General features: G+C 54.0%; 3 protein-coding genes across 9 annotated transcripts in view; 2 read left to right on the forward strand and 1 right to left on the reverse strand.

The window, feature by feature from the left end:
• The window catches only part of LOC122393730 (bromodomain-containing protein 4B-like), a 42284-nt gene extending 33933 nt beyond the window's left edge, over positions 1-8351 (forward strand). For 2 of the 3 annotated variants that reach the window (XM_043390001.1, XM_043390010.1), the window contains 8 exons: positions 176-427; positions 634-2449; positions 2595-2905; positions 3279-3557; positions 3931-4110; positions 4435-4546; positions 4797-4916; positions 7422-8351. In XM_043390001.1, the coding sequence (XP_043245936.1) occupies positions 176-427; positions 634-2449; positions 2595-2905; positions 3279-3557; positions 3931-4110; positions 4435-4546; positions 4797-4916; positions 7422-7525 (3174 nt within the window). In that variant the 3' untranslated portion in view covers positions 7526-8351. Of the gene's footprint in view, positions 1-175; positions 428-633; positions 2450-2594; positions 2906-3278; positions 3558-3930; positions 4111-4434; positions 4547-4796; positions 4917-5731; positions 5787-7421 lie in introns of all 3 variants that reach the window. The other variant, XM_043390019.1, reaches the window with a different exon arrangement.
• Positions 8352-8457: 106 nt separating this feature from the next.
• LOC122393744 (UPF0415 protein C7orf25 homolog) lies at positions 8458-14539 on the reverse strand. Of its 3 annotated transcripts, none has more exons than XM_043390055.1 (4): positions 14502-14539; positions 10578-12701; positions 10149-10339; positions 8458-9861 (listed from the first exon to the last, which is right to left on the reverse strand). In XM_043390055.1, exon 2 carries the CDS (start codon positions 12689-12691, stop codon positions 11306-11308), a length of 1386 nt encoding a protein of 461 aa, XP_043245990.1. In that variant the 5' UTR covers positions 12692-12701; positions 14502-14539; the 3' UTR covers positions 8458-9861; positions 10149-10339; positions 10578-11305. The 3 variants fall into 3 exon arrangements, with proteins under 3 accessions (XP_043245990.1, XP_043246001.1, XP_043245981.1); XM_043390066.1 differs by having other exon boundaries at positions 10578-12698; positions 14502-14527; XM_043390046.1 differs by lacking the exon at positions 14502-14539 and having other exon boundaries at positions 10578-13543.
• Positions 14540-15251: 712 nt separating this feature from the next.
• LOC122393750 (protein O-mannosyl-transferase Tmtc3-like) overlaps positions 15252-25063 on the forward strand; it is a 50429-nt gene continuing 40617 nt past the window's right edge. Inside the window, exons 1-2 of one of the 3 annotated variants that reach the window (XM_043390082.1) lie at positions 15252-15394; positions 16125-16266. In XM_043390082.1, the coding sequence (XP_043246017.1) occupies positions 16254-16266 (13 nt within the window). In that variant the 5' untranslated portion in view covers positions 15252-15394; positions 16125-16253. Of the gene's footprint in view, positions 15395-16124; positions 16267-17928; positions 18159-25063 lie in introns of those variants that run through there. The other 2 variants (XM_043390089.1, XM_043390098.1) reach the window with 2 other exon arrangements.

The following is a 25063-nucleotide window of genomic DNA, read 5'->3' on the forward strand; positions in this document are numbered from 1 at the left end:
GCTGTCTCAGCCCTCGCCACTGCCTCGAAATGTGCAACGATTAAAGTTCACCTAAGAGCTAACTGATGTCGCATGATAAGCTATGAATCATGTTTCTTTATACGACCGTTACTAGTCCACAATCTATGCATCCAACCTTTCAACTGTGCACTGACCTCTGACCCTGACTTCTCAGGTGCGCGCCCTGGAGGCGGAGCTGCAGCGCGTGCAGAGTCTGATCGACGACCTGGCGGTGCGGCGGGAACAGCTCAGTCGCCAGGTGACGGCGCTCACCCAGCCGCCGGAGCCGACCGCCCGGCCGCGCCGGCACCACCAGGCCAGCTGGATAGAGACGGACCTCGACTCGATGGTCACAGTGGCTGGAGGACGGGCTGCCGCCTTCGACAAGGACCAGCCGCTGTTTGTCAACACGTACTACGAACATCAGGTGCGCTGGAACGAAGATGGTGGGACGAATTTGTTATTTTGAGGCTGTTGTATTGGGTCAACTTGCTCATGAGCGTGGGATGTAAATGGAACTGGTATAGCTGTTTTTCTCCAACTGTCGAAATACGCGCATTAATGTTTTAGCTTTTCGTCAATATGTCGTTCGTTTCACCAGCTGACATCCACCCTCCGTCTTTCTGCCTGCAGCCGTTGGTCCGTGGCCACGAGGCGCCTCCTCCGCCGGCTCCCAGCGGCCACCACACGCTGCCGGCGCGGCCCTCACGTGCGGCCGCCGAGCGGCGCCGACACGCCTCGGGACCGGCACCCCGAGAGCCCTCCCCTCCAGGCCTGGGCGCCGACGATCCAGCCGCCGGGGACAAGGTATCACTGGACAGCGGACTCAACAGCTCCTCACCGACCGACAACAGCCACCAGTCTCTGGTGCAGCCGGACGGTCCGACCAGCAGTGACACCCTGCCCGGGAGCTGGCCGAGCAGCCAGCTGGAGTCGCGCGCGCTCGGCGGCGAGCCGGAGTACCGCGGTACACAGACTCAGACTGGAGAGTACCGTGGTACGCAGACGCATACCGGCGAGTACCACGGTACGAGGGTAAGGGGATCGGAGTATCAGGCCACACAAACGCTGATCTCAGAGAATAGGAGTGGTACGGTGCGCGGTCCGGAACAGCCCCGGAAGAATGAGTACCCGGCGCACCAGGAGCGGGCTCAGTATCACCAGCACCAGCCGCCACACCAGCACCACAAGCAAAGCCAGCAGCACCAACAGCAGAACCAGCAGCAGGTCTGGCGGGAGTCCTCTGAGCACCGGGGTGGCCAGTCCAGAAGCGAATATCACAACTACCAGCCAACGGCGGGCGGTGCTCCAGACCGACGCACAGAGCAAAGCCGACCGGTGAGCCGCGGACAGTCGCGCTCTGACTACCACGAGTACCGCTCCCCCGGCGTTCACCACCCGACCGCGGGGCAGCACCCGAATCAGCATCCTCCTCAGCACCCAGGTCAGCACCCAACTCAGCATCCGGCTCAGCACCCAGCTCAACCGCGTGGCTGGCACCCGCCGCCGCCGGATTCATCCCGTGCCCGGCCCGGACAGGAGCGGCCGCCGCCGCCAGCCTGGTATGAGACCGACGCCAGCCGGCCGCCGCCGCCGCAGCCGCGTCAGCCGCCGGCTCCGCGCCCTCAGATGGGTCACGGCGGCCCGCCGGGGTATGGCTCACCGGAGGACCGCCACAGAGGCCGCTCTCCGGGTCCCGTCACCCAGCAGCCGGGGCCGCGCTCCGCGGGGTATTCAGATAGAAGCAGAGCTGGCGCCGACCAGGAGAAATTTCGCCACCGTGAGCAACAGCAGCAGACGTTTCGTCAGCACGACTCGAGAGAGCTCCGCTCCAAGGAGTATGGAAGCGGCGAGCAGCGGGACTTTTGCGGTGTCGGGGAGTCGCCCTACGGATATCACGGCGGAGAACGCCAGGGATTTCGAGGACCACCGACTGAGGAGACCTTTCGTCGGCCCGTGGACGGACCAGGACCTCGTCAATCCAACAACGACCACCCGCACAACAAACTGCCCCACAACCCCCAACAACAACAACAATATCACCAGCAGTATCAGCAACACCATCAACAACAACACCCTCAGCACCAGCAGCCAGGACACCCGGCGGGGTTTTCCCGAGGAGGTGAGCGCTCAGGGCACCCTCAGCCCCAACCGGCGCCGCGGGTCGGTCCCCCCGAGCAGCAGCAACCTACCGCCGCGCGGAACCTGGCCGGCGTGCACCAGCCTGGCACCACCGGCTCCTCTGCACCACCTCCACCACGGCACCAGTACATGAACGTGGCCCCGGCGGCGGCCGGTGGAGGCCAGGCGAGGGTCGGAGGAGCGGATGGAAGGGAGTCGGCACCGCCAGAGTCAGCGGTGGGCGAGCAGTCGGCGCAGGACCAGCCGAGGGAGAGGGATGAACCGCAGGAGCTGTCCGAGGCCGACGAGAGGATGCAGCGGTTCTACGGTGAGTGTACACTTGAAAATAGCGAGACATCTTACCAACGCCAGTCACTTGCATCTTTTCAACTTGCTTATGGTTCCGGATAAATGGTTCTAGATTGTTTTGGATCCGTTTTCGCTTTCAATACTGATCTATTGTCTTCTTTCAGGAATCATACCAAAGGAGAAACTGGAAATCAAGACCGTGCGTATTGTGAAGCGTGAATCTCAGCTCCGTCAAAAGGACAAGTCCCGACGAGGTATGGACGAATCCGAGCTGACCTCTGTCGGGGAGGCTGATAACCAGGAGGGTGACAGCGAGTCGCCAGAGAACATCATTGAGCAGGACGCTGTGCTCTCTCAGTTTCGGCGGGCGCTGTCGCTGCCCCGTGGCTACGACCGACGGTCCAAGGCGTCTCAGGATGCCATCAGCCGGATACCCAACTTTCGCCACCAGATGCTGAAACGCATGGTGGATCGGGTGAGTCTGAATGGGGATCTGTGTTTCCGGGACGCTTTTGTGTAATTAGATGAAGCGTGCAAATTATTCGGGGTTTTATCGAGTGCCCGTTGCATGTTTGTATTCGTGTAAACACAGTTGTTATTTTTTGTTTCAACATTGATGTGTTGCTGTTATACAGTAGCGCTAAGACACATAACTCACCAGACTACCACAGAGCAGTAGTATCTTCCCTAAATGTGTATCGCACCTCTACCCGTAGTTTGTGTACCCACCGGGTCTGTATGGACCGCGGCCGCACGCGTGATGTGCTCTGTGTCGTGTGCCTGCACCGCCGGCTCGCCACTCGTATGGCCACTCTCTGACCTTCCGTAACCGACCCGGGTCCGGCCAGTCCCCGTCTACCGACCGCCTGTCGGCGCACGAGCGGCTGTTCGGCTCCAACCCGAGCCTGCCGGCCGGCGGGGGAGGCACAGCGACCTCCAGCGGGGACAGCGTCCAGCAGGGACCCGCCTCGCCCGTGTTCAAATCGGACGCCGCGCGCCGTATTGTGGAGGAGCTCCAGGGCCCGGAGCAGTACCGGCGCGCCCGACCTCGGCCGAAGAGACGGCACTTTACCATCAGCAGCAGTCGGCCTGTGCACCACGAGGCCGCCGCGCCCTCGCCCAAACTGGTAGGGAGCGAGAACGGGAGAGAGTCTGGAAATCTGCAGAGGTTTCGATCAGGGCAGAGCCGGCGAAATCACCATTTTTGGCCTCATTGTTTGTGTTGTGAGAGATGTACACTGGATAGTATTCGCTTTGTTTTAGTGCACGCTCGAATGCTCAGTGCGCATGGCACATTGTGTTTTAGAAGGCACCTTCATTTCCGTGTATAAGTTGTGTACGAACTATTTATTCATTCCCCATCACTGACTCCTTTGCTGATGTGTTGAGTGCTTCAGTAACCGTGCCATTATTTTTTGGTGAGTTTCTGAGCCCCATCAAGACATCCCTCCTTGCAGCATCACACAACCCTGACCTGACCTGGTCTGCCCTCTGTTGCAGCTGTCCCGCTCAGCGGACGACATGGACATGGAGCGGGCGCTGGGCGAGTCGGGCGGCACGCCGGACGTGGTCAAGTCGTCGCTGACACGCACCGATCCGCGGTTCGACGCCGACACCATCGACACGCTGCTGGGCACGCCGCAGAAGATCCTCATCCCCGAGAGATACGTCCCAGAGCTGGTCAGTGGGCGTTATTCGTGTCTCTGGGTGGGGTGGGGTGAGGCGGAGTGGGCTATGGGGCGTCGCGGCGCCCCATATCGACGCGTCGGTGGCCCTTATTCAGTTCGTTAACTTCCTAATGTTTGAACGTAAGAACTTATGAAGAGGACATTTTTCCAAGAGCCCTTAACTCGGTGTTTTCACAGCACACTTGCTTAATTTCGTATGGTTAAACCGCAGATCATATCTGATGACCGTCTAGCTCCATGTTAGGAGTTGGATGTCCTCTTCCCCTAGAAGAGTGGCTCTGGTCTGACCTGCTTCATACCCTCGCTTCTTCTCCAGGAGGTGGAGCCCATCTCTGTGGAGGAGCGACTGCAGCGGAGCAGAAAGGCTGCCTCCATCCGACGGATGCTGACACAGAGCACCGGCTTCCTGGACTCTATCGGAACCGCCGGTAAGTAGTTTCAGCGAGCCGGAAGAACTTGGCTTCTCGGGGTGGTAAATTATCAATACACCACTAGACATACTGCGTTGCAGCTGACATTGCAGTTGCTTTAGCGAAGATTATGTCATGAGCACCAAGGACGCTAAGGGATGTGACTCGCCGAGCCCCCGAATCGCCGGGCACACACTCATTACCACGTTCCCTGTGGCTATTCCAGCTGGTTCCACCATACTGATAACATCTCCTCTTTCCCCCTCAGACCACCAGGGTCCGTCTCCGCGCGGCTCTGTTGTCACCGAGAAGCTGCAGCGGGCGCATATTCTCCAGCTGAATGAGATCCTGGCCCGCCAGGTGACGGAGAAAAGCAAACGCGTGGCCGGTGAGTGGACGGCGGGAGGAGAGGGATGTCTGGGGTGTCTGCTGCATGGACGCACCCACCGCGTGTCGGCACGGGGCGACTAAAGGGATTGCAGATAGGTATCCCGTGAATTGCGCAGTCGGCTATCAGCCACCACCGAACGGGTTACACAAAACACCTCGGTCCAACGCCTGTTCGGGTCACAAACCTGTCTGGCCACCGAGCATCACTCGAGCCACGCAGAGATTGAGTCACGATGTCCGAATCACGGGCTATCCCAAATGTTTGAGCTGCTCAAGGTTCCAGGCATTAGGCACTGACTTAAAACGGTTTGAACACATACAGCTATCTGAATCACAGCACGTTAATGCTGACAGTGACACAAACCATAATTTTTAAGAGATACTTATGACATGGGATAGGATGTAACGTTGCTCTTCGGGTGGATGAAAGATTGGTTTGTACGAGCACTAGCTGCATGACGTTCGCTTGTTCAGTGAATCACAGCCTGGCGGCCCTTTGTTTACCACCAAATGTTATCTTACATGTCAGCTTTCACCGTTAGATTGAAGCCCCCATTTGTGTCGATGCTGCTTTGTGCTGCCCTCACGCTATTTCGTGTCCACCGTCATGCCTGTTTGAGCGTAGACTAGTGGCCGCTTGCGTGCCCGTGTCACAAAGCACGATCGGCTAACCTACACAAGGGCGCGTAGCTTGTCCGATTCAGCTTATCGGCGCTGACCGCCTGCTTGTGCTGCCCGAGTGCACGACTCGAATATAGTCGGAGTCGGAGTCGCACGCTCAGTCGCTTCACGTGCATGTTACGTGTGTTCCAGTGTCGACGTCGGTGCACTAAGTCGACCAGCGGCACGATAGGAGAAAAACAAACAGGTACGTATGAATCGCAGATGATGCTATTTCGCCGAATGGAAAAAAGGTTATGTTGGAAACATACGTGCCAGGTTTAACTTTAATGCGTAGTGTTTTTCGGTACAGTTCTTCAGCGTCAGTTTCCAGACCGCATACGAGGGGGTATCGAAAAGTTCTGATCATCACATAGAAGATGTAGACCGATTTTGATGATTTTTGGTTGGTGTGATATTTGGTTGTTAAGAACAATGTTCCCGCAAAGAGAATCCTGAGAACTGGTTTTATCCTATGTAAGAGAGACTTAGAAGTAAAAAAGATTAGTGTTGGGCCCATTGAGGACCGAACCGTCATCCAACTAATCCATTTGAAACGGTATCACACTGAGAAAATGCATCAAGAACATGAAATTAGTTTATGGCGAGGAAAGCCCATCTCATGCACTTACCGAAAATGAAGAAATAATTTTCAACTTTGTTGCATGGCCCTTGCACGGAAGTCAAGAAGTGAGTGACTACCAGTGACTGACAAGGTGGTGACTGTGAAGGAAGTGGAGGACCTCATCCTTACAGATCGTCGTGTGACCTTTCAGATGATTGTGCAACAGAAAGGTTTCGATGCTGGCAGTGCCTGAAAATATTATCAGCGAAGAACTACAGACGATAAAGGAGTCAGCCCGCTTAGAGGTTCGTGTGTCTACTTTGTTCAAGAGAAAAATGCGTCTTGGCCCTTCGAAATGAAAACTAGGCCTTTTTTAGGAAATTGAAGACATCTTCGATGATTTGATGACTTGTGACGAATGATGGGTCTATGTGTATGATCCAGAGACAAAAAGATGATCAAGAAGTTTAAGCACGGCACATCTGTCCTTTTTAAAAGGCGAAGATGCAGAAGCCGATATGGAAGGTCAATGCTATCAGTGTTCTAGATCTGGCGTAGGATAGTCATTACCGACTGTCTTGATGATGGTCGGATAATGATAAGCAAGCACTACTGCACACTTTTGAAGAAGTTGCGAGATGGCCTCAAGCAAAATCGCCGCAAAAAAGCCCATGAAAGATGCTTTATCCGCACCGACAGCGCCCCCGCCTATTCGTCCTGAGCTGCGATTGAAGAAACAACATGATGTGGACATCAAATCCTACCGCATCTAACAAATGCACCTGGCCAGGTATTAACTGACTCTTGATTGTTACGGGAGATGAAGAATCCACACTATGGCCGGTGTTTTATGGACAGAAATGACGTCATTGATGGGGTGGAGCAGTGATTTACGGGACAGTGCGAAGGTCCTGCAATGACCGCCTGAGGCAGCTGAAGAAACGATGCAATAAGTTTGCGGTCGTGTGTGGTGACCTGTAAAGGAGTAATGAACATCATGTGAAAAAATCAGATTTCTATCACATCTAATTCATGGTGATGATCAGAACTTTTCGATACCCCCTCGTACGCTTCAACTGTGCGGAACAGAGGGGAACTTCCATCGTTCGAGCCGGGTAAAATTAACCATTCTTGTCTCAGCCCGCGAGTGTCACGTAGACCATCCACCAGCGGCATGTAAGCCGGCTGGTCTCTTAGTTTGTCCTCGGTGTCTGGGGTGCCATCACTAACTGACCCTCAGTCCTCAGCCGCTGACGGCGTGTCGCTCTGTCATTACAGTGGAGGCCCTGGCCACCATGGAGCGTCCGCGCCGTGCCAAGGAGGACGACTCTCCTCCGCCGGAGCTGCCCATCACTCAGCAGAGGGACAGCTACCTGACCTGACGCCACCCGGCCGCCGGCTGAGCGGTCACGGCGCCGGGACCTGGCCAGGGGCCGGGGGACAGCTGCAGGCCTCCACAGCTGGCTGGGCTGAGATACACTTTATCAGCAGCTGACACACCAAATGTACGACTGAAATGAGGGGCGCGTTTTAAGGACGTGTTGTACGGCCATTTTGTGACCGGTGGTATATAATATTTGTGGTGTGATCAGCGCTTTATTCCGACTATTCGGCGCTAGTTCCTGCATGTGGCGGTCGTTTCCCGCCATGTTAACGGTCACATTTGCGCGCGGCCGTCCGCTCCCGCCATCGCTGTCCGGCGACGAGAGCGGCACGGACGCGCGCGCCGGGCCCACTCTGTCTGTCCCACATTCCAGCGCGCCGGCCGCCGACCGCCGGCGCTGTGATATTGCCCGTCGGCGGCCGCCCCCGCCCCCGCCCGGCGGCGCGCGCGAGTCTTCCCGGCGCACCCCGCCGGAGAGGACCGACCGCAGCTCAGAGACACGCTGTGGCGGGCTGCGGCTACTCTCTGACCGCCATAGTTTTGTATGGAGTTGTGAGAGTCTGAACGACGAACGACCATTTTAGTGTTTTTCACTCGCTCCTTGACAAATTATTTTGTGCTTGTACAAAGTGGATTTGTGAGTGCGTGTACGGTTGTCGTTACTGGCGGTGTGGCAGCCCTCTCAGCACATTCTCATTGTTTATGCCATATAGCTATTACCAGTACTGTTGGGAGGAATGGAAAGAGAGAGATGAGATTGTTCAGCGGCCGCTGTTAGCGCCGCCTGTCGACGCCACAGAGAACTAATACATGTATGTATTGGTCAGCTGAGTCGTTTCGCGTGTATGGAATCATGGGACGATGGTCATGACCCATCAGACGGGAATGCTGGGCGGAGGAGACGGGACAACGAATTGACACACGTTCTACTGCAGTCGTAGCGCGCAAATATATTGTCTTTTCTCATTTTGTGGCTGAAACACACCGCGCTCAAATACCCATCATCGCGTGTGGCACATACCCTCCCCTTGACCTATTATGACACCAAAGAAGTAACTGAACTTCACCGCACACAGCCAACACAACCGAAACTTGGAGCAATATCACCGGACAGGGCGGCGGCCCGTAGAGAGAAGAAAAATATGGAGGGTGGAGGTATTTCCAATGTCAGGACAACCAAAAATACTAGCAACGCGGCTGTACACCCTCGTGAACACCCACTAGTATTATGCACGCTATTGTCATCCACCTATCACAATTTAGCCGTAGATACCTCAGAGGCCGACCGGCGAGCCCCAGTTGATTGCTAGTCCGTAAATCACGAGGCTCTGGCGGTGAGGTAAACCCCCATTGCAGGTCAATGTTACACGCTCGCGCATCAAGGGCTCAGCCGAACGAAGACCGAGAAGCAAGAACGCGCTGTCCGAAACATTGGGGTTTTGGACAACGGATAAACGGACAACGGAGGGTTAAACAAAAAATAGCCCCTCTGCTTATTCACCAGGTAGTGAGCTAGAACCCTGCGTTGTAGGACAGCCGGGAGGCAATGTCGCCACACCAGCTGCCTGCCTGAGGTCGAGAAGCGGACGTCACGTCCTGTAGTGGCGCCCATCTGGTACCGTGGGTAATTGAGCATGCATCATACACCCAGCTGGACGGGCAGACATCACGAACGACTCTTGGCAGCCCCGGCTTCTGATAGAGCTCCGGCCCACTACAGACGCGTACCAGGGACAGAGCCCGCCCGAGCGCCACTCGCCCTACAACACACAGTAAACTGCTCTGTCCTGACCCAGCATCACAGACGCACGGCCAGCACATCTCGGAACCCAGCAGTCAACACAGCACAACCAGCCACCATACCACTAGACCAGCACACAACAGACCCGGACACACAATCCGACCCGCTGCCACGCTTCCACAGCCACTGTCAGCGCCACCGTCACACTCACTGAAACTTCACCCGCTCACCCTCTACACACCCTATCACTGACCCTAGATCACTGCACTCCCCTCTTCCAGACACTGCATCACCTCAATCACTCCAGTTTTCTGAGCGCCGCCTGGACGGCTCTCCTGAGCGCGGTACGACCCCGCTCAGCGGCCGCCGCCAGCCGCGCCCGCTCACCGGCGTCCAGTAGATGGCCTGTCCGCTGTACTGTCAGGAGCAGGAGCCGAGCGAACGCGGCGCTGGAGCGGTGCTGCTCCTCGGCGGCTGAGGATTCCAGTCGGTCGGTGAGGGTGGCCGCCAGATCAGCGGAGGGTGGACAGACGGGCAGGAGTGAGAGCAGCAGAGAGACGGCTGCAGGGGACAACGGCCGGCCGCACAGACGTCTGAGGGGGGAGGGTACACGTCAGGGACTTAGAACTTCTCGATGGTAAAGTAAAAGGCATCTGACGTTGAAAATAAGACGTTGAAATTGATCCCTGAGCATATGACTGTTCAAGTTTTTAGCAAAAAGAGATGCAACGCAGAAATAACCAAGAAAGACAGGCATAAACCATGGAAGACCCTTGATAGTCAGCCTCACCAACTGGATGAACACTGACTACGTGAACTGAAGACTGAAGAGTCCAGTCTGCTAACTGGCCTGGCCAGCAGTCCGACTGGTGTCACTGACCTGACGAGCTGCATCCGGTGGGTCTCCTGCAGTCCCTCGGTGACCAGTCGGGTGGCCAGATCGTCACAGGTGAGTAGCTCTCCAGCCGTCAGAGGCAGCAGACAGTGCTCAATGATCTGTTCCGGGTGCCGGCCGGACAGGCCGACCAGAGCAGAGACCAGCTCCGCGGACGGCATTTCACCGGACAGCAGCTGACGGAGGAACATGGCTGGGTCAGAAACAGACAACGGGAAAAATGACAGGCGGGTGAGCAGGTTCAGCCGATCGGTGATAACGAATGACACGGCAACTCAGAAAACGAGCTGCGAGAGTTACGTGATATGTCATACTTCGAGAAGCTGGCAAGTATCCACGAGGCATAAAGCGGCAAGTACTTTTTTGTCTGTCCTCTTTCCACCTGTCCTGACCCTTATGGGGAATCGTCCTCACCTTGGGTGTGAGCGTGTGCTGCAGCCAGCGGGCGGCGGTCGGGGCATCCAGCGCAGTATCAGCAGCCACCAGTACCAGGTTAGGCTCCAGCCGCAGGTGACTGGCATCTGTCAGCTGCTGAGACTCCAGCGCTGCCACGTCCACCGCTGCCACCGGGCCGTCGGCGGCACCGGTGGTCCCTCCACCGGCCGGCGCGGCGGTTACAGTCAGCTCACTACTAGAGGGTGGTGGCGGGTCGGAGGGAACACGGGCGACAGCTGGGGTGTCCAGGGCCGGCGGGGCAGCCGGGGAGCCGGGGAGGTCAGCCTCAGAGGCGACATCACTCCCGGCAGAGTCCTCTGGGTCGGAGGAGGGCGCAGACAGGCGGCGAGCTCGTTTCACGTTGGTGCCGGAGCTGGAAGATAAAGCGCGCTTCCTGGCGGAGGCTGTGGGCGAGCTCGAATCCTCGGTCTCAGCGCAGAGCTCCCATTCATCCCGAAGACCGGGCAACAAGGGCCACTTGGCGTGTGGCGTGTCACTCGCGCGCAATTCACGAATCGTCTCTTTTAGAAGCGCTATGTTGCACTTCGCAAATTCATACTCATCAGAATCAGAATCATCCTCCATGATTAACATAAGCAACAGCTTTGGCTCAATCTGAAAATAAAGACGGCGGACATTCACTCTGTTCAATTTCACACACACACGCTGCAAAAGACTGCCAATGGGGCTGCCAGTCTTCGTCACAGTTAGAACACGGGCAGCGGGCTCGGCTGCGACAGCGGCGCCACTGCGTCCAGTGACCCGGGAACTGATTCGTCTACGTCGGAGCTCGGCGGGCTCGTGTCGCTGCTGGAGCTTCCTTCATCTTCCACCGGCTGTGTGCCTCCGGCCTCCGCTGCCGGCCCGCCCTCGGCAGCTGGGTGCTCCTTGGCCTCGGTCAGCGCTCGGGAGCCATGGGTGAGAGCCGTTAACTTCACACCCTGTCCGGCGGCGGCGCGCACAAAGCCAGTGTTAGCCGTCACGGTGGGGATGCGCAGCGCCTCACCGGTGCCGAACACAGCCGCCGAGCGACCGCGCACCTTTCCGCGCGCCGCGAGCAGAGCGGTGGCCGGCGCCGTGCGGTCCTCCACCACCTGCAGTCGCTGCAGCAGGAGACGCGCGCGTGCCTGCTCGCTCGGCCCGCCCACCGTGTTCACGATGGAGACGAACGCCCGCTCGGCGGAACGGCAGCATACGAGCTGCCGTCCGGCGAACAGGCGGTCCAGGGCGGGCTTCACGGGCGTCTCGCGCTCCCAGGCGGCCTGCTGAGACAGCACCGGCTCGGAGAAGGAGGCGTGGCAGTGGCCGTTGGTGAGGTTCGACACGTACGCCAGCATCGCCGTCACGTCCAGGTTCAGACCGGAGTCGGGTGATAGAGATCCAAGCGTGGCGGACACTCTTTCATCCGAGTTATCCCCCTCCTCCTGATCTAGCGGCGCCGTCTCCTCCCGCTCTTCCTCCAGCTCATCTCCGCTGGAGTCGGAGCCCGAGTCGGAGTCGGAGTCGGCGGCTACTCCCAGCTGCTCGTCGTCGATGCACTGACCGGTGACGGTGACGCCGCGGGCCCTGAGTCGCTCCGCCAGCCGGCGGCCGACGCCCGCCGAGAACACGAACCGGACCGTCGGCGGTCGGAAGTAGTGTCGGTTCCCGTCGGCGGCGGCCAGGTAGCGCTCGGCCTGCTCCTGAGTGGAGCGCTGGCCGAACTCTCCCTGGCCCAGCGACACGCGCTGCAGCGCCGCCGGGTTCCGAGAGATCACCTTGACCCACTCGGCGCCGCCGGCGGCCACCACGTCCACCACAACACGCTCGCCCGTCTCGGGGCAGGTGAACGCGGCCAGCACCGCCACGGCGCCCTCAGCGGCCGACAGCGTGTCGGCGATCGCCTGCAGGCTCTCCATGTTGCTGCTGCGCAGGTGGTCCTCCTTCAGCATGTGCGGCTTCCTCTGCAGCTTCTGCAGAAACTTCAACTCAGCACTGACCTTCCGCGCCAGCTTGTCACAGCCTTCAATGTGCCTTAGAGGCTTCAGCTGGGCCAGGATCTCCTGGCCCTGACGCACCTTGGCGTCCAGCCGTGCCACCCCTGTGTCTGCCATGTGGGAGCTGCTGTTGAAGTTCAGAGGTGTGTCAGACAATGTAGTCCCTGCCAGGTTCGTTGGTGGGTACATGACAGAGACAGGATGTGATTTGACTTGAGTAGGTACTTGCCGCATGGTATTTGGTATGGTCACAAAGTTGTTCTCATCTTTGTTAGGTAGCAAACCCAGTAATATATAAGCAGCAGACATATCTAAATAAACCCTCCTTTATATAATTAACCACTAGGATTCAAAAAAGAAAAAAATACTACAAATGATGCCAATACTCAAAGCCAGTAATATGGGGCCTTACCTACTAGCAACTGGATAAACTCAGCTGGCTGGCCGGCTGGTGATGTACAATAGCTATGTTATTTATTGATATAAACACTGTAGGAGATGGACATGAACATGTAAAATGACACTCAATACTCATAGAAAAATTAAAAGATAGATGTTTAGTTATTTGAATCTGGCATTGATATATAACAAGCTCTGCTAGCGCCATCATACAACGCCAGCTGGCAAACTGTCCAGAAAATAGTATGGCCCGTAATAGGTTTTGATGCCATGAACATCAATAAGTCATCAAAAAGCAAAAAAAAAGGTTTGATTTCTAGTCAAGCTCATATTCAATGAAACTTTATTTCCAACCCAAGCTTTATCAGCTGATTTCAAATCAAGCTTCATTTAGGTAATTATTAATATAACTATATAGTAAGTATGTAGTATGCATTAGAATCTGGCAGGGAAGCATCAAGTACCTAAGTTAAAGTACCAAAAGGAAAAAGAAAATTAAGCATATGATTCATAAAAAGAAAAGGTAAGCAGTTGACTTTCATATACTTTTACTGCCATTGACATGATAAAAAGAAGCACTTAACTAGTTTTGGTGAGTCAAAGCCAAAAGGTACCTACACATGATTGAAGAAACATTTTTATTTGTTAAACCGAGGCTTGCCTTTCTAACATAAAAATTGCTGGCTGTGATAAATTTAGGTTTTAAGTAAATAACAAGTTTCAGGAGCGAAACTTAACAATCTGCTGATGTGGGAAAAATTAGCTGGTTAAGTTATAGTTCGTTTTTTTTTAAGTTCGACCCTCACTGTAAACATCTTTTTGGAAACAGCACGAGATTGCTAGCTGAATTACTGAGAAAACTGGTTAGCGCACTTTGCATTGGAGGTATGAACTAACATTTCCAAAATAAGCTTCTAACACCGATGATGTAGGTACTGTTAAATCAAACGCCCTGAAATTTATTCATTAGTTCAGCTACACTTCCTGAGAAGTCCTCGATCCTTGTGGGGTTGCAAATACCAAGTTTCGAGTCTGGGAAAAAGGAGCCAGGTAGAAATAATTTTGATACAATTGATCGTCTGCGAAATCATTGTGCGCCAACGAGTTTTCTCAGTAATTCAGCTACCAATTCTCGTGCTGTGTTCAAAGAGACGTTTACAGTGAGGGTCGAACTTAGAAAAAAACGAACTATAGTCACATTTTTGACCCCAGCAGTATTTTTTCGCAGGGTAGGTGAGAATACTGATACGTGCCTCCATTGCAACAAACAGTTAGTAAAAGGTACCTAAACCATGCACAAAACTCATTTATACAGTACATGACAAAATATTGGCAAAGCCCTGTTACCTAGCTATGCTAAATTAAATTGATTTTCATTTTTAGACTCCTGAACCAACTCAGGCTCCATGTTGGAACACAAAAGTGTTTTCACAAACACCATCTCCTTTTCCCCAAAAATATCAGCCATAAAAACCTGGAACCAATTTATATCATACCTAAAACAAATAATGAAATACAAAAAACATACATATCCCAAATATCAATTTGTGTCAAATACGAAGCACTCTGAGCAAACATGAGAAATTTGTTTCTCCTGCAGTTAATCTTCGATATTTTATTTGGTTTCATGTCTCATGATGTCATAAGACATAAACCAATCATCAGCAGCAAGAGACAAAGCGCTTGAAAGTGAAAACAATTGCGCTTTTAACGTTCGAGTATTTTCCAAAAAGCGAACAGTTATCATTTTAAGACAGAAATTCTTGTTATTTTGTTATAATTTACGCATTTCATAGCCTAAATATACATCTTACAAAAATTTACTCAAGACGTCAGATTTAGTATGATAGGTGCCAGAAGGAAAAAGAACTTGGTGAATCAAGGATACCAAAATCAAACTAAAACACAGCAAAAAGTAATGCAATTCGACACATATTATCACAATAAATTAACACTTCAATCCTGTTTTGCTTTCATCATTCTCAAATTAAAGAGCCCAAATTATTGATTTCATTGAATTCCGCTTCAACCATTATTTCATAACGTCCTAGCTAAGGTCTCAAATTTTTGTCTCACACGTCTCACATTTATGAGAGACTGATCCAAGGCTATATAAACTGACTGATCTTATTCTAATTTCTTTCTGATGTATAGGAAAATAAAAATTTGTTGAAAGGTCATCACGATTTAGAACATGTGTCTCATGTCATATGTATTTTCTACTTTCTGGACGTTTAAATTGCATTTTCCTTGAAATAGGCAAATTGGACAGTGGTTTAGCATTCGTGGCGATGTTTACATATTGAGGCAATATGGCTATTTTTCAATTCAATGACCGTGTGCGGCTGCGGCGGTTTGGTGTTTCTGCCCAGTTTCTGCCTTCCTTTGCATTGATTTATTGATGTGCCTACTCAGTTGTAGGTACGGTTATGTTCCATGTGATCTTATTCCTATGTCTAATGTCATTACAAGAAAGTAATGACTAGTGGTGCATATATTGGTTGAGGGAACATGTATTTCTCAGATTTCTGTTTCTTTTGCAGCCTTGAAAAGCCTAATTTTTACCAGGTGTAATCTTAAATTGTGCTCTATTGCTATCATTCTGGAATTTGCATGCATTTTGAATGATTTTGTATATTGTATGCCCTTCACCGTCATTGGATGAATGCAAAGATAATCATATAGGTATGCTCAGCTCAGATCGCTCAGACTGAGACCTGTGCGCAGATCCCACACAACATAACACAAAAATCGAGATGGCCACTAGATTAATGATCTTCAAGCATGGAATTATAGTAGAAAACATTGCTTATTAAAGCCTACAAATGAACCAATGTTTGTGGATTCATTCAGAGTTGGCAGTTCTGAGAAAGTCCCTCTAGATCCATTTTGGATCAATGATCTGAGATGGATCTTCAGGAATTTTCTCAGAACTGTCAAGCCTGAAGAAATGCAAGAACATTAGGTCATTTGGAGGCCTTCATAAGCAATGTTTTCAACAAAAATCCCATGCAGGGTCACTAATCTCAGTCTTCTTGATTGTCGTGTTTGGTCTTCTGGGATCCGTGCACATGTCTGGGTATGCCAGTGACAGCTTATAAAATATTTAGATACATCAACCCTTCTTATGGTGCATATGTCTTTCTACCAGGTCCAAGCTTATGTCAGTTTCAAACAATTTCATGCTGAGTGCATAGACTGGAGCTGACCTGCTGAGAGCTGCAGCCATCAAGACAGAGTGTTTTCATTGGATCTGCTAATTTGAACCACCTACCTCATCATGTCAGCTCAAGGTAAGGATACCACACACTTTGTGTGAGGCAAGACTATTAGTTTCTTCAGTGGGAAAAGTATAAGATCATAAAAGCAGATTAAGTCCATGTGTAGTATGTGTTTTTGTTGTGTGACATGATCTATTAGTGATTCCTGCTGGGATGCAGGTATACTCCCATTCATTATTGCTGGTTGCTATATGGCTATTTATGACAGACAACATGCTTTGTTATCAGCTATTGCCATGTCGAGTTGACAACATTAGCTCTACATCTGCAAGTCTCACATCTTTGACCTTACTTACCATGCTTCTTTTAGCTCTACAATTGGTTTGCCACACATTCATCAATTGTTGGCATTCTCCAATCAATTTGTGATATGCTGAATCATCCCATTCTTATCATTTTGATGACTTTTAACTGAAGCATTGTGTTTGTGTCTTGTCAGCCTGTGTAATGTGTCGAGTGTTGTAAGAAGGCCTTTCACCATTTTGGACTAAGCCCGATCGGATCGGAGATAACCTGAGATGCAGGTCGACCAAAGCGGAGACGGGTCGATGGGATCGGAGACACGAGTTGACCGGGGTGGAGACACGAGTTGACTGAGGCGGAGACATCGGGTCGGCCGGAACGGAGACAGGGTCAACTGGAATGGAGACGAAGGACGACTGGAACGGTCAACGGATACACGGGTTAAAAGCAAAAAACGGGAACGGAGACACGGGTCGGGAGCAAGAGACGGGAGCGGAAACACGGAACGACGGGATCGGAGACAGGGACGACTGGAGTGGAGACAAGTGTCGACCAAACTGGAGACACTGAGTGAACCAAGCTTTAGACATCGGCCCACGGGTGCCGAAATTAACTTAGAATCCCTAATGTTGGTTATAACCGGATAGGTGCGGTAGTCTGATCACACATTTTGCTCATAATTTGCTGTGTGGGGGGTCGTTTGATATTCGTCTACGTTCTACACGACGGTATGGTGGTACGGTTGACGGTGCGGACTCTGTTTCATTGCTACTGCCGATGTTCAATGTCTAATTTGATAACGATCCCTTTGATGTCCCAAAGGTTATGCTGACTCGTTATGTTTGCTTGCCCGGAGTCTCACCGGTTGCTTTCTTTATTTGATTAAGCATCGAATGTGGCATTTCTCATGCGAACACACCGCATGTTTTCCTTTTTCTTGCCGAACAGGACTATACTCTGTGGATGATTAGTCTACCGACGGTCTCGGGAACGTCTACCGACGGTCTCGGGAACGTGTCGCGCCGACTGACTGCCGAGCTCGCCGGGACGGTCGTTTCACCTCTGTCGCTGCCGGGTCTCGCTCGACCTGTGACTCATTTGGAGGCTGTTTTGCCCGCCGTCACCTTGGACCTTTTCCGCGATGTTTCCAGTGATGTCTTTTCCGCGATGCTTCCCGCGATGTGGACGGATCAGCTCCTCCCCGCCCCCGGTGCCCATCCCTCCCGATCCCGTCCTTGATGTCTGTCCTCATTATGTGCTCTATTGTGATCGTCTCTGATCCCCTCAGCCCAGAATGAGCCGCTTTTCAGTGACATTCCGAGGTATCCGCCCGGTCCGCGCCGACCCTGCCGGCCGGGCCGGCACCTTGTTGACTCAGTTTGCGGTGGCCGCCGCCAGGGGCGCTGAAGTAGGCGGCTGGCCTCGCCGATCAGTTGGTGGTCGCTCGCCGCTCGGCCTGGGGCGGGGTAGGCGCGTCGGTCGCCGGCCGCTCACCGCCGTCAGTCGCGTGCGTGGCCGCGCGGTGAGGTGCTGTTCGCTGTTGTGTCGCTGCCGGTGGACCCTGCGCGGAGGATCGTCCACAGCGCTCAGACTCTCAGGTCCGGTCTGTCACCGAGCGCCGTAACGGTTCCGCGGAGACCGGCACCGTCGGGTTTCCTCAGGTGGGTACGCTATCGCACGCGGCGACGTAAAAACGTCGGTCGGCGTGGTCTGACGTCAGCTGCGATCGCGGCCCGATCTGCTGGCGACCACGGCCGATAAATCACTCCAATGACCGGCTTAGCGTGGGCACTGGAACCGAGTGGTGACGGCCGCTTGTCACCGCCGCTGCAGAGCGCAGTTTTGTAATGGTTACCGACCCGGACAGGCATCATACATGGAAGGTCGCCCAGCGCCGTCGGTGGTCGGTGTCATGAGCTCGCCGTAGTTGCTTGAATGTGGGCTTGCTGGTCAGTGGTTACATGTGCAGGACAGCTGCACCCGTGCTTCTAAGCGTATTGACTGGTTTGTTTTAGGCTTGTGAATGAAGGAAAGATTATGGTAATTGTCGGTAATCCGTGCAACTATGAGGCTGGCGATGGTAGCTCGCTGCATATCTTTGTCGCAGTCGCACGTTCTGCCAACTTTGAGGCAATGGGGCGGGTAGGTACGGATTACGGAGCCAAAGTTTCGCCGACATTGATGGATTAGGATGTGTTCGTTGGAACGCTGGAAAAGGTGTAAGTTCGTATCCAGATTATAAGCCATGGCGAAACATGTTGTCGTTTTACGCTTATTGATGTCTCTTTTGTTTGACAACCGATCATTTCACTCAAAAAGTTGTCTGCCTATAAAAGCTACGGCATAGCTCGCTAATCCAGCGGGCATGCCTCGGACCGGGCTCCGGGCTCGCTCTATCCTCTCCGTGTTTCCCTTCGCTGTTTGTATCCTGTGCCCCGCATGCCGTGCTGTGCTTGTGCGTGGCACTTGCTTTTCAAGTCTGGCTATGTATCCTTACGTGTTCTTGCCGCCCTTTTCCCCATCGCCCAAGCCTGGTCATGTGTCCACAGTGTGTGTTTTTCTAGTTGTCGCCTCCTTCTCATCCAAGGCTAGATATGGGCCGTTGGGGCGTGATTGAGTGCATTTCACTTCCCCATGCACGCAGTGCAGTGTGTTTGCGATACTCCTCCAGCCCCGCCCCCGCTCCTCATCAGCAGGTGCGTACAGCCCTCCCCTTCGCCCCCCCCCTCCCCGTCCCCTGGGCCTTCCCCTATCCCCATATGTATGTATGTATGTATGTATTTACGATCATGGGCGATCCACACATGGCGTGGCGATATAGGCAACCGACCACAGAGAGCTAAGTAATAACTCGGCACACGCCAGCACTGAATACCATGTCGCCGCTGGTCCCCGGAGCTGTCAGCTGACAGCCCGACACCGCCGTCTCGGGTCGTGACAGCTCTGTCGGCCGCGGTGACGGGTGTGGCAGGTGCAGTGACAGGTATCGTGTCATGCAGCAGCGACCGTCATAGAAAGCTATTCAACCGTCCGGCGATCTGAGCCGTCCTATCGAGTGTCTGAAGCTGTCTTCTGAGAGAGCCGATCATTCAGTAGCTTGTTATAGTCGTTACCTGCATAAGCTAGTTCTCAGAGATGCCGATCAATTGTTCAATGTTCATTGTTACGCTGAGTCGACAGGCAGCGTCGGTTGTGACTGCACTGATTGGATTTCACATGTATTTGTTCAACTTATATTCCATATATTTAGATTGAAATTAAATATTTGTTCTGATAGGAAGACATCATGAAGTTAAATGTGTTACGTAACTATTTTCCAGCACGACTGCCAGTTAATCAAAGCAAATGGGAAGCTTCTTGCTGCTGACATTCGCTGTATTAGTCATTCTCAGCTCGTCGCTCTGATACACAGTCCACCGACCAATCTATGCCTCGACGTTGTTTGTAGCGGCTCCCTCAGCCGTGCAGTCGGCCCTAATATTGGCGCCGTTCTCCATCGCCGCCGCTGGCTCGATCGGGTCGTCCCTTTGATGTTCGCGGGCGTCTTTGATCAGGGCGGCTCCGCTGGCTGCGTATCCAGCACGCGCTGCCTCCCTGCGGACCGTCAGTATCGGCAGGCGCCGCAGCTGGACTCCCTGGTGACCGGAGTCTCTGATTGCCCCGCGCCTGAGCCGACGTCGCGGTGCCTGGTGCGCACTGGATCAGCGCGAGCCGGGTGTTTCTCCGGAGAGACTCGCGGTGACCCCGGCGCCGGCGTGAGTGACACGATGCTAAGTAGAGGCGGACATTGTCACAGCGAGGTCGGCATCGATGATGAGACGTTTACAAAGTCAGATGAGCGCGTCGGGCCGACCGAGCTGCGCTCTGACGCTCTCTAAATGGCCCCGCGTGCGGCGGCAACAGGTCACTGAGCGGAGTCGTCGGCTGGGACGGCGGAGAGCGGCGGCGGCCGGCCGGACGGAATGTCCGCCTGGGGAGGCTCGGCGGTTGACAGTCGGGCACGCTTGTTGCGCCAGGCGCCGGGTATTGTTCGAGAGGCGAACCGAGGTCTCATGAACCTATCTATTGTGTCGGCGGGGGCTCGATGAAGTGACTCGCAGTTCGCACATGGTATCGGGTTGGTCGTATTTGACCCAGCACTGGTGAGGTCCGTGGTTTCACAGTCACAGCTACGGTACGAGCCGACACCCGTGTGCAAGTTCCATTGCAATTTGCAAGTTCCATCGTTTCGGTCCGAGTGGGCACAATCATGACCGTGGTCGCAGCTGAATGTGATTGGATGGCTCCGCGCCGCCACCGCTTGGCTAACTCTGCAGTGATGAACGGCGCCGAGCTGTCAGAGCCCGTCCGACACCTCACGTCGGCCCAGCGCCCGCACTATTTACAGCCGGTGGTGGCACGGCCCGACATTGGGTTATTACATTCACACTATGAGCTGGGCGGCGATATTGGCTCCCTGGGCCGTGTACCGGTGACGTGGCGGCCCAAATGAGCCGACCGCTCGTGACAGGTGTCGTGCCGGGCGGACGTGGTCGTGCGCCGTGCTCGGTGCTGCACTAATTATACCGGTCCGGTCCCGCAGGGAACCATCGACCGGTGGACACACTGAAACGGTCGCATTTGTTCAACACCAACCACAGCTTTCTGCTTTCCATTTGCAGGAAATCTTTGTCGCATAAATAACAGGATAATGATCGCACCCAAGGACGGTTTTATGCCGCTCAAGGCGTCGTCCTCGTCTGGCTTCATTCTTAAATGAAGTCTCGTTTTTATCGGACGACAAAATGCTGCCTGGCCGGCCCGGAAAACCCGTTCGTGTCTGATTAATTAACGAACGACCGTCATGGTGTTTCATGTCTCCATGAACAAAACGGTACGAGGCGGCGGCCGCTGATGCCGAGCTGATAGGAGGCGACGCGGCCACGTAGCACGTGCCTCCGCTCGGCTCTGACCGCTGCCGGGCCACGTTACGAGGCGAGACGTGTCGGATGTCGGGTCACGTCACTGGGCCAGGCCTGTCGGATGTCGGCGGACGTGGCCGGTCAGACGCTGCTCGTACGCCGGGACCTTGGGTCGATTCGACGGGCGACGACACGGCTGCACGGCCGGCTAATCCCACCAAATGTAGACCGGGCCGCGACCGGCCGTCGCTGGACAGTGGACACCGTTAGCGCTGACTCGCGACGTTTGGTGAGGTCGAACCGTTTTGTGGCGCGGAAACCGTGCTTCGGTTCCGACAGGCGCAATTGAGCTTCAACATTTTACCACATTGCCTCTTCTGTTTTGATCCGGGTATTATCTTCTCCGTTTATTTCTCCTATGTCTTTCCGATTGGCTGACGGTCGCACGACGAACACATAACGTGATCTCCTATCCCTCTTGATCGCTGTCATTTGTCAGTGTGATCCCTAATCAGTAGCCCGGTCTGTTGACCTCATACGAGCCCGTTCATTTTGACTCTTGCCGTTCTGGCACGTCCCTTTCTTTCTACTGCTCTTTCAGTAGGTCTACAACTGCTTGGGCTTACATCCACCGCAATTCACAGCTGGCTCTGTGGGCCAGGGTACTGCTCTGTTTCGTGCGTATGTTCTGACCGCGCACTCGGCAGCCCGGCCGGCGCTGCGCGGTCGCTCGGCGGTGGCTCGCGGCTGGCTCGGCCCGTGCGTTCACCCCTCGTCCGCCGGCGTCTGGTCGGCCGGGCCGGCGGACCGCCCGGCGCGTCAGGCCGGCCCAAACGCCCGGCCCGCGGCGGCCAGAGGCCATTCTTATAAAGAAAAAGGACGGAGGGACGGAAGGAAAAAAAGAACTCAATGAATTAAACGATTCCGTCCTTTTTGGTTATCATAAAGGTTCCGTCCCTCTACCCCTCCCCCTTCGTTGTTTTGCTAGGATGCGTTTTTCGTCTAAATGATCAAGAGCTTTAGTAAATGAAACAGGAATTATTTCCTGCAATATTTTCTTATAAATTTCGTCACAAAGAGTGCAATAAGACTAAGAAAATACTGTGTGATCGCTATATGGGTATAATAAAATGAGAACCTGCAATTATTTGGGATCACATTTGAATTTTTATGGGACCGGGGACTGTTGTCTGCTACGATACATAGCCTTGGCCAGAGGCCTTGGCTACGATCAAGGATAATATAGATAGGCGAAGTATGTAATATGTTGTAGTCTTTCCTGCTAGGCTGAAACCCACCAAAGATTGTTTTTGCGTATAAATGTGGTAATGCCTATGTCTTACTCAGTGATAGGATGTCTAATAAGCGGTAAGGGAACAACGCAGACACCCTGAGTTAGCGTGGCGGCTCGGGACAAGCGGTAGAGATAAAAGAGGAGGGGATACTGATAAGGCATCTTTCGCTCAAGGGGACGACGCGGCGCGCGGCGAACGCGCGCGGCGGCTCGGGATGAAAGGGAGGGAGACTGGGAGAGAGGGAAGGAGTAGGTAGAGAGAGAGAGACGGGGGGCGCAGGTGTTGTTTTGACGAACTGACGCTAAAGAGGGGGAGGGGGAGCGGGGGAAGAAATGGCCTGTGGATCTTCTCTGTGTGGGGACAGCGAGGACAGTCCAGCGAGAGCGCTTGAGCGTGGTGGAGTGTATACGAATTTCTCTGCGTGCAAACAAGAACTTTAAGTGCTAACGAGAAGTTGTAGTGCCACGTGACTCAGACCTCCAACCGTGATACCAGTCGAGGCGCCAGAGGACACAGGACACAGGCCAGGTGAGGGTGGAGCTACTGGGAGGCAGTTGCAAACAGTAAACACCTACCACTTACTGGATATTGCATCTCAAGGTGTCCAATCCTGCCTGTTAATGTGTATGCCCGATAAACAACGATAGCTGCAGAACGATAAGGTGGCGGTCTATAGGTACTTGGTCTGCATGTGAAATTGACTAATTTTCGTGTGAAATAACTCCCGACCAATGTCATACAGTTCACATATCGATTAGCACGCAGCCTGAAACACATTTCGCACAAGTTGCTCTCGCAACTAGCTAAATATCGTATCAATGCCGTAAAAAAGCGCTGCTGAAGAGCAGCGCTATTTCTGATGCGTTATTTTTCACGAACAACGCAAAGTCTTACGTCACCAGAGGCGTCTTTGTCTCTTTATGATACGGAAACGCGTCCTTTTGGGTGGGGGTAGCGTCAATCTGGCTTCGTTCTTTTAACGGGTTCCGTCTTTCGTCTTCGTCCTTTTATGATAACCAAATTCCGTCTAATCTCAGAAATGACGGAGCGTCCCTCCGTTCTTTTCTTTATAAGAATGGCCACAGGTATGTCACAGTGGGAGTCGGCCTGAGAGGTGGGCTCGAGTCGAGAGCTCAGAGTCAATGGCCGGGCCGGGACATCCGTCTGACGGGTGACAGTGGAGTTTCCTCGTCTTTCTCCCAACAGGCGCTGGTCGGGTGGCGACGCTGCCTCGTGGAACCGAATCTCGCCAGTTCTACAGAGTCGTCCGTTTTCTGTCGTGTTTCCCCCGTCCTCGGCTGGCTCACTCAGTCTTCTCTCTCCCAAACTGCCCACGGCTAAGATGACTGTCGCTCAAATCTCTGGCAATCTCTGGTTCGACTGCGTGCCGTACCTTCCTCTCTGCCTCTACTCGGCCGACCAGCCCGGCAGTCGGGCTGGGCCGGTCATACATTCCAGCGGCGGCCCGGTGGCGGCCTCAAAGACGTCCGTCCCGGCCTCCGGGCTGCCCCTTCCCAGCCGCCGGCCACGACAGGCACATCGCTATCCCACGGCAAAGGCATTGGCGCTGACCGCGACGTGAAGAGTGGTCGCTGTGACTGGGAAGGTATGCCTACTGGCGGAACTGCCGGGACCCGTGAGACTGATGGGGTGATAGTTTTCCCGTCGGTTAATTCAGCCATTCTCTCTGGGTGCATTCCTGTGAATGTTTGTGGCTTTACCTCGTCTCACGGTCTACTAGTTTCCTTCTGGCTCCGTCTGCTTGCGTTTCTTGTTGATATTCGTTTCAGTATCCTGGCCCCATCTCTTTGTGGAATCATACCCAAAGCATAGATCCCAAAGCATTGAGCACTGATGCCCAGAAGCGGATCATTACCATCACCCACCGCTCCCTTGTAAGATGCACTCGATGCATCTTCTCCCTGGATTGGCCTATTCATCCCCCCGCTGCCCTGCGTATGTACCGCGCGGCGGGTCTCGGCTGCCGGACGGTTTTTCTGTGCGATGTTTTTCCCGAGTGTCGGTCTGTCTGGCTGCCGATCGGCCGTCGGGGAGGAGCCGCAGTTCATTCAGAGCCGGTGAGCGGCGCCGCTGCCTCCCCTCCCTCCGAGCAGTGTGGCCGCGGTGCTCCATCTTTCGTCCAATCTCCGCGCGGCGAGTGGAACGCACCGCTCCTCGCCGCCCGCTGCGGTCGGGCAGAAATACGGTGGTAGGCCGAGGCCGCAGTACCGCTGCCGGTGGCTTGGCAGTCGCCTGTCAGCGATATCTCAGTTACGGGAGGCTCCTGTGGGAACCGCCTTTGGCAAACCGAGGCATACCCGTGGTACCGGCGCTCAATCCGGCACGGCACTTCGTGCGTCAGCTCCGCCA

Source organism: Amphibalanus amphitrite, unplaced genomic scaffold, assembly GCF_019059575.1.
Source record: "Amphibalanus amphitrite isolate SeventyFive unplaced genomic scaffold, NRLGWU_Aamphi_draft 000025F_arrow, whole genome shotgun sequence".
Classification (NCBI taxonomy): Eukaryota; Metazoa; Arthropoda; class Thecostraca; order Balanomorpha; family Balanidae; genus Amphibalanus; species Amphibalanus amphitrite.

Bases quoted from the DNA above. Each gene is read 5' to 3' on its own strand.
- LOC122393744 (XM_043390046.1), bottom strand. From the start codon at position 12,883: ATGTCTGCTGCTTATATATTACTGGGTTTGCTACCTAACAAAGATGAG.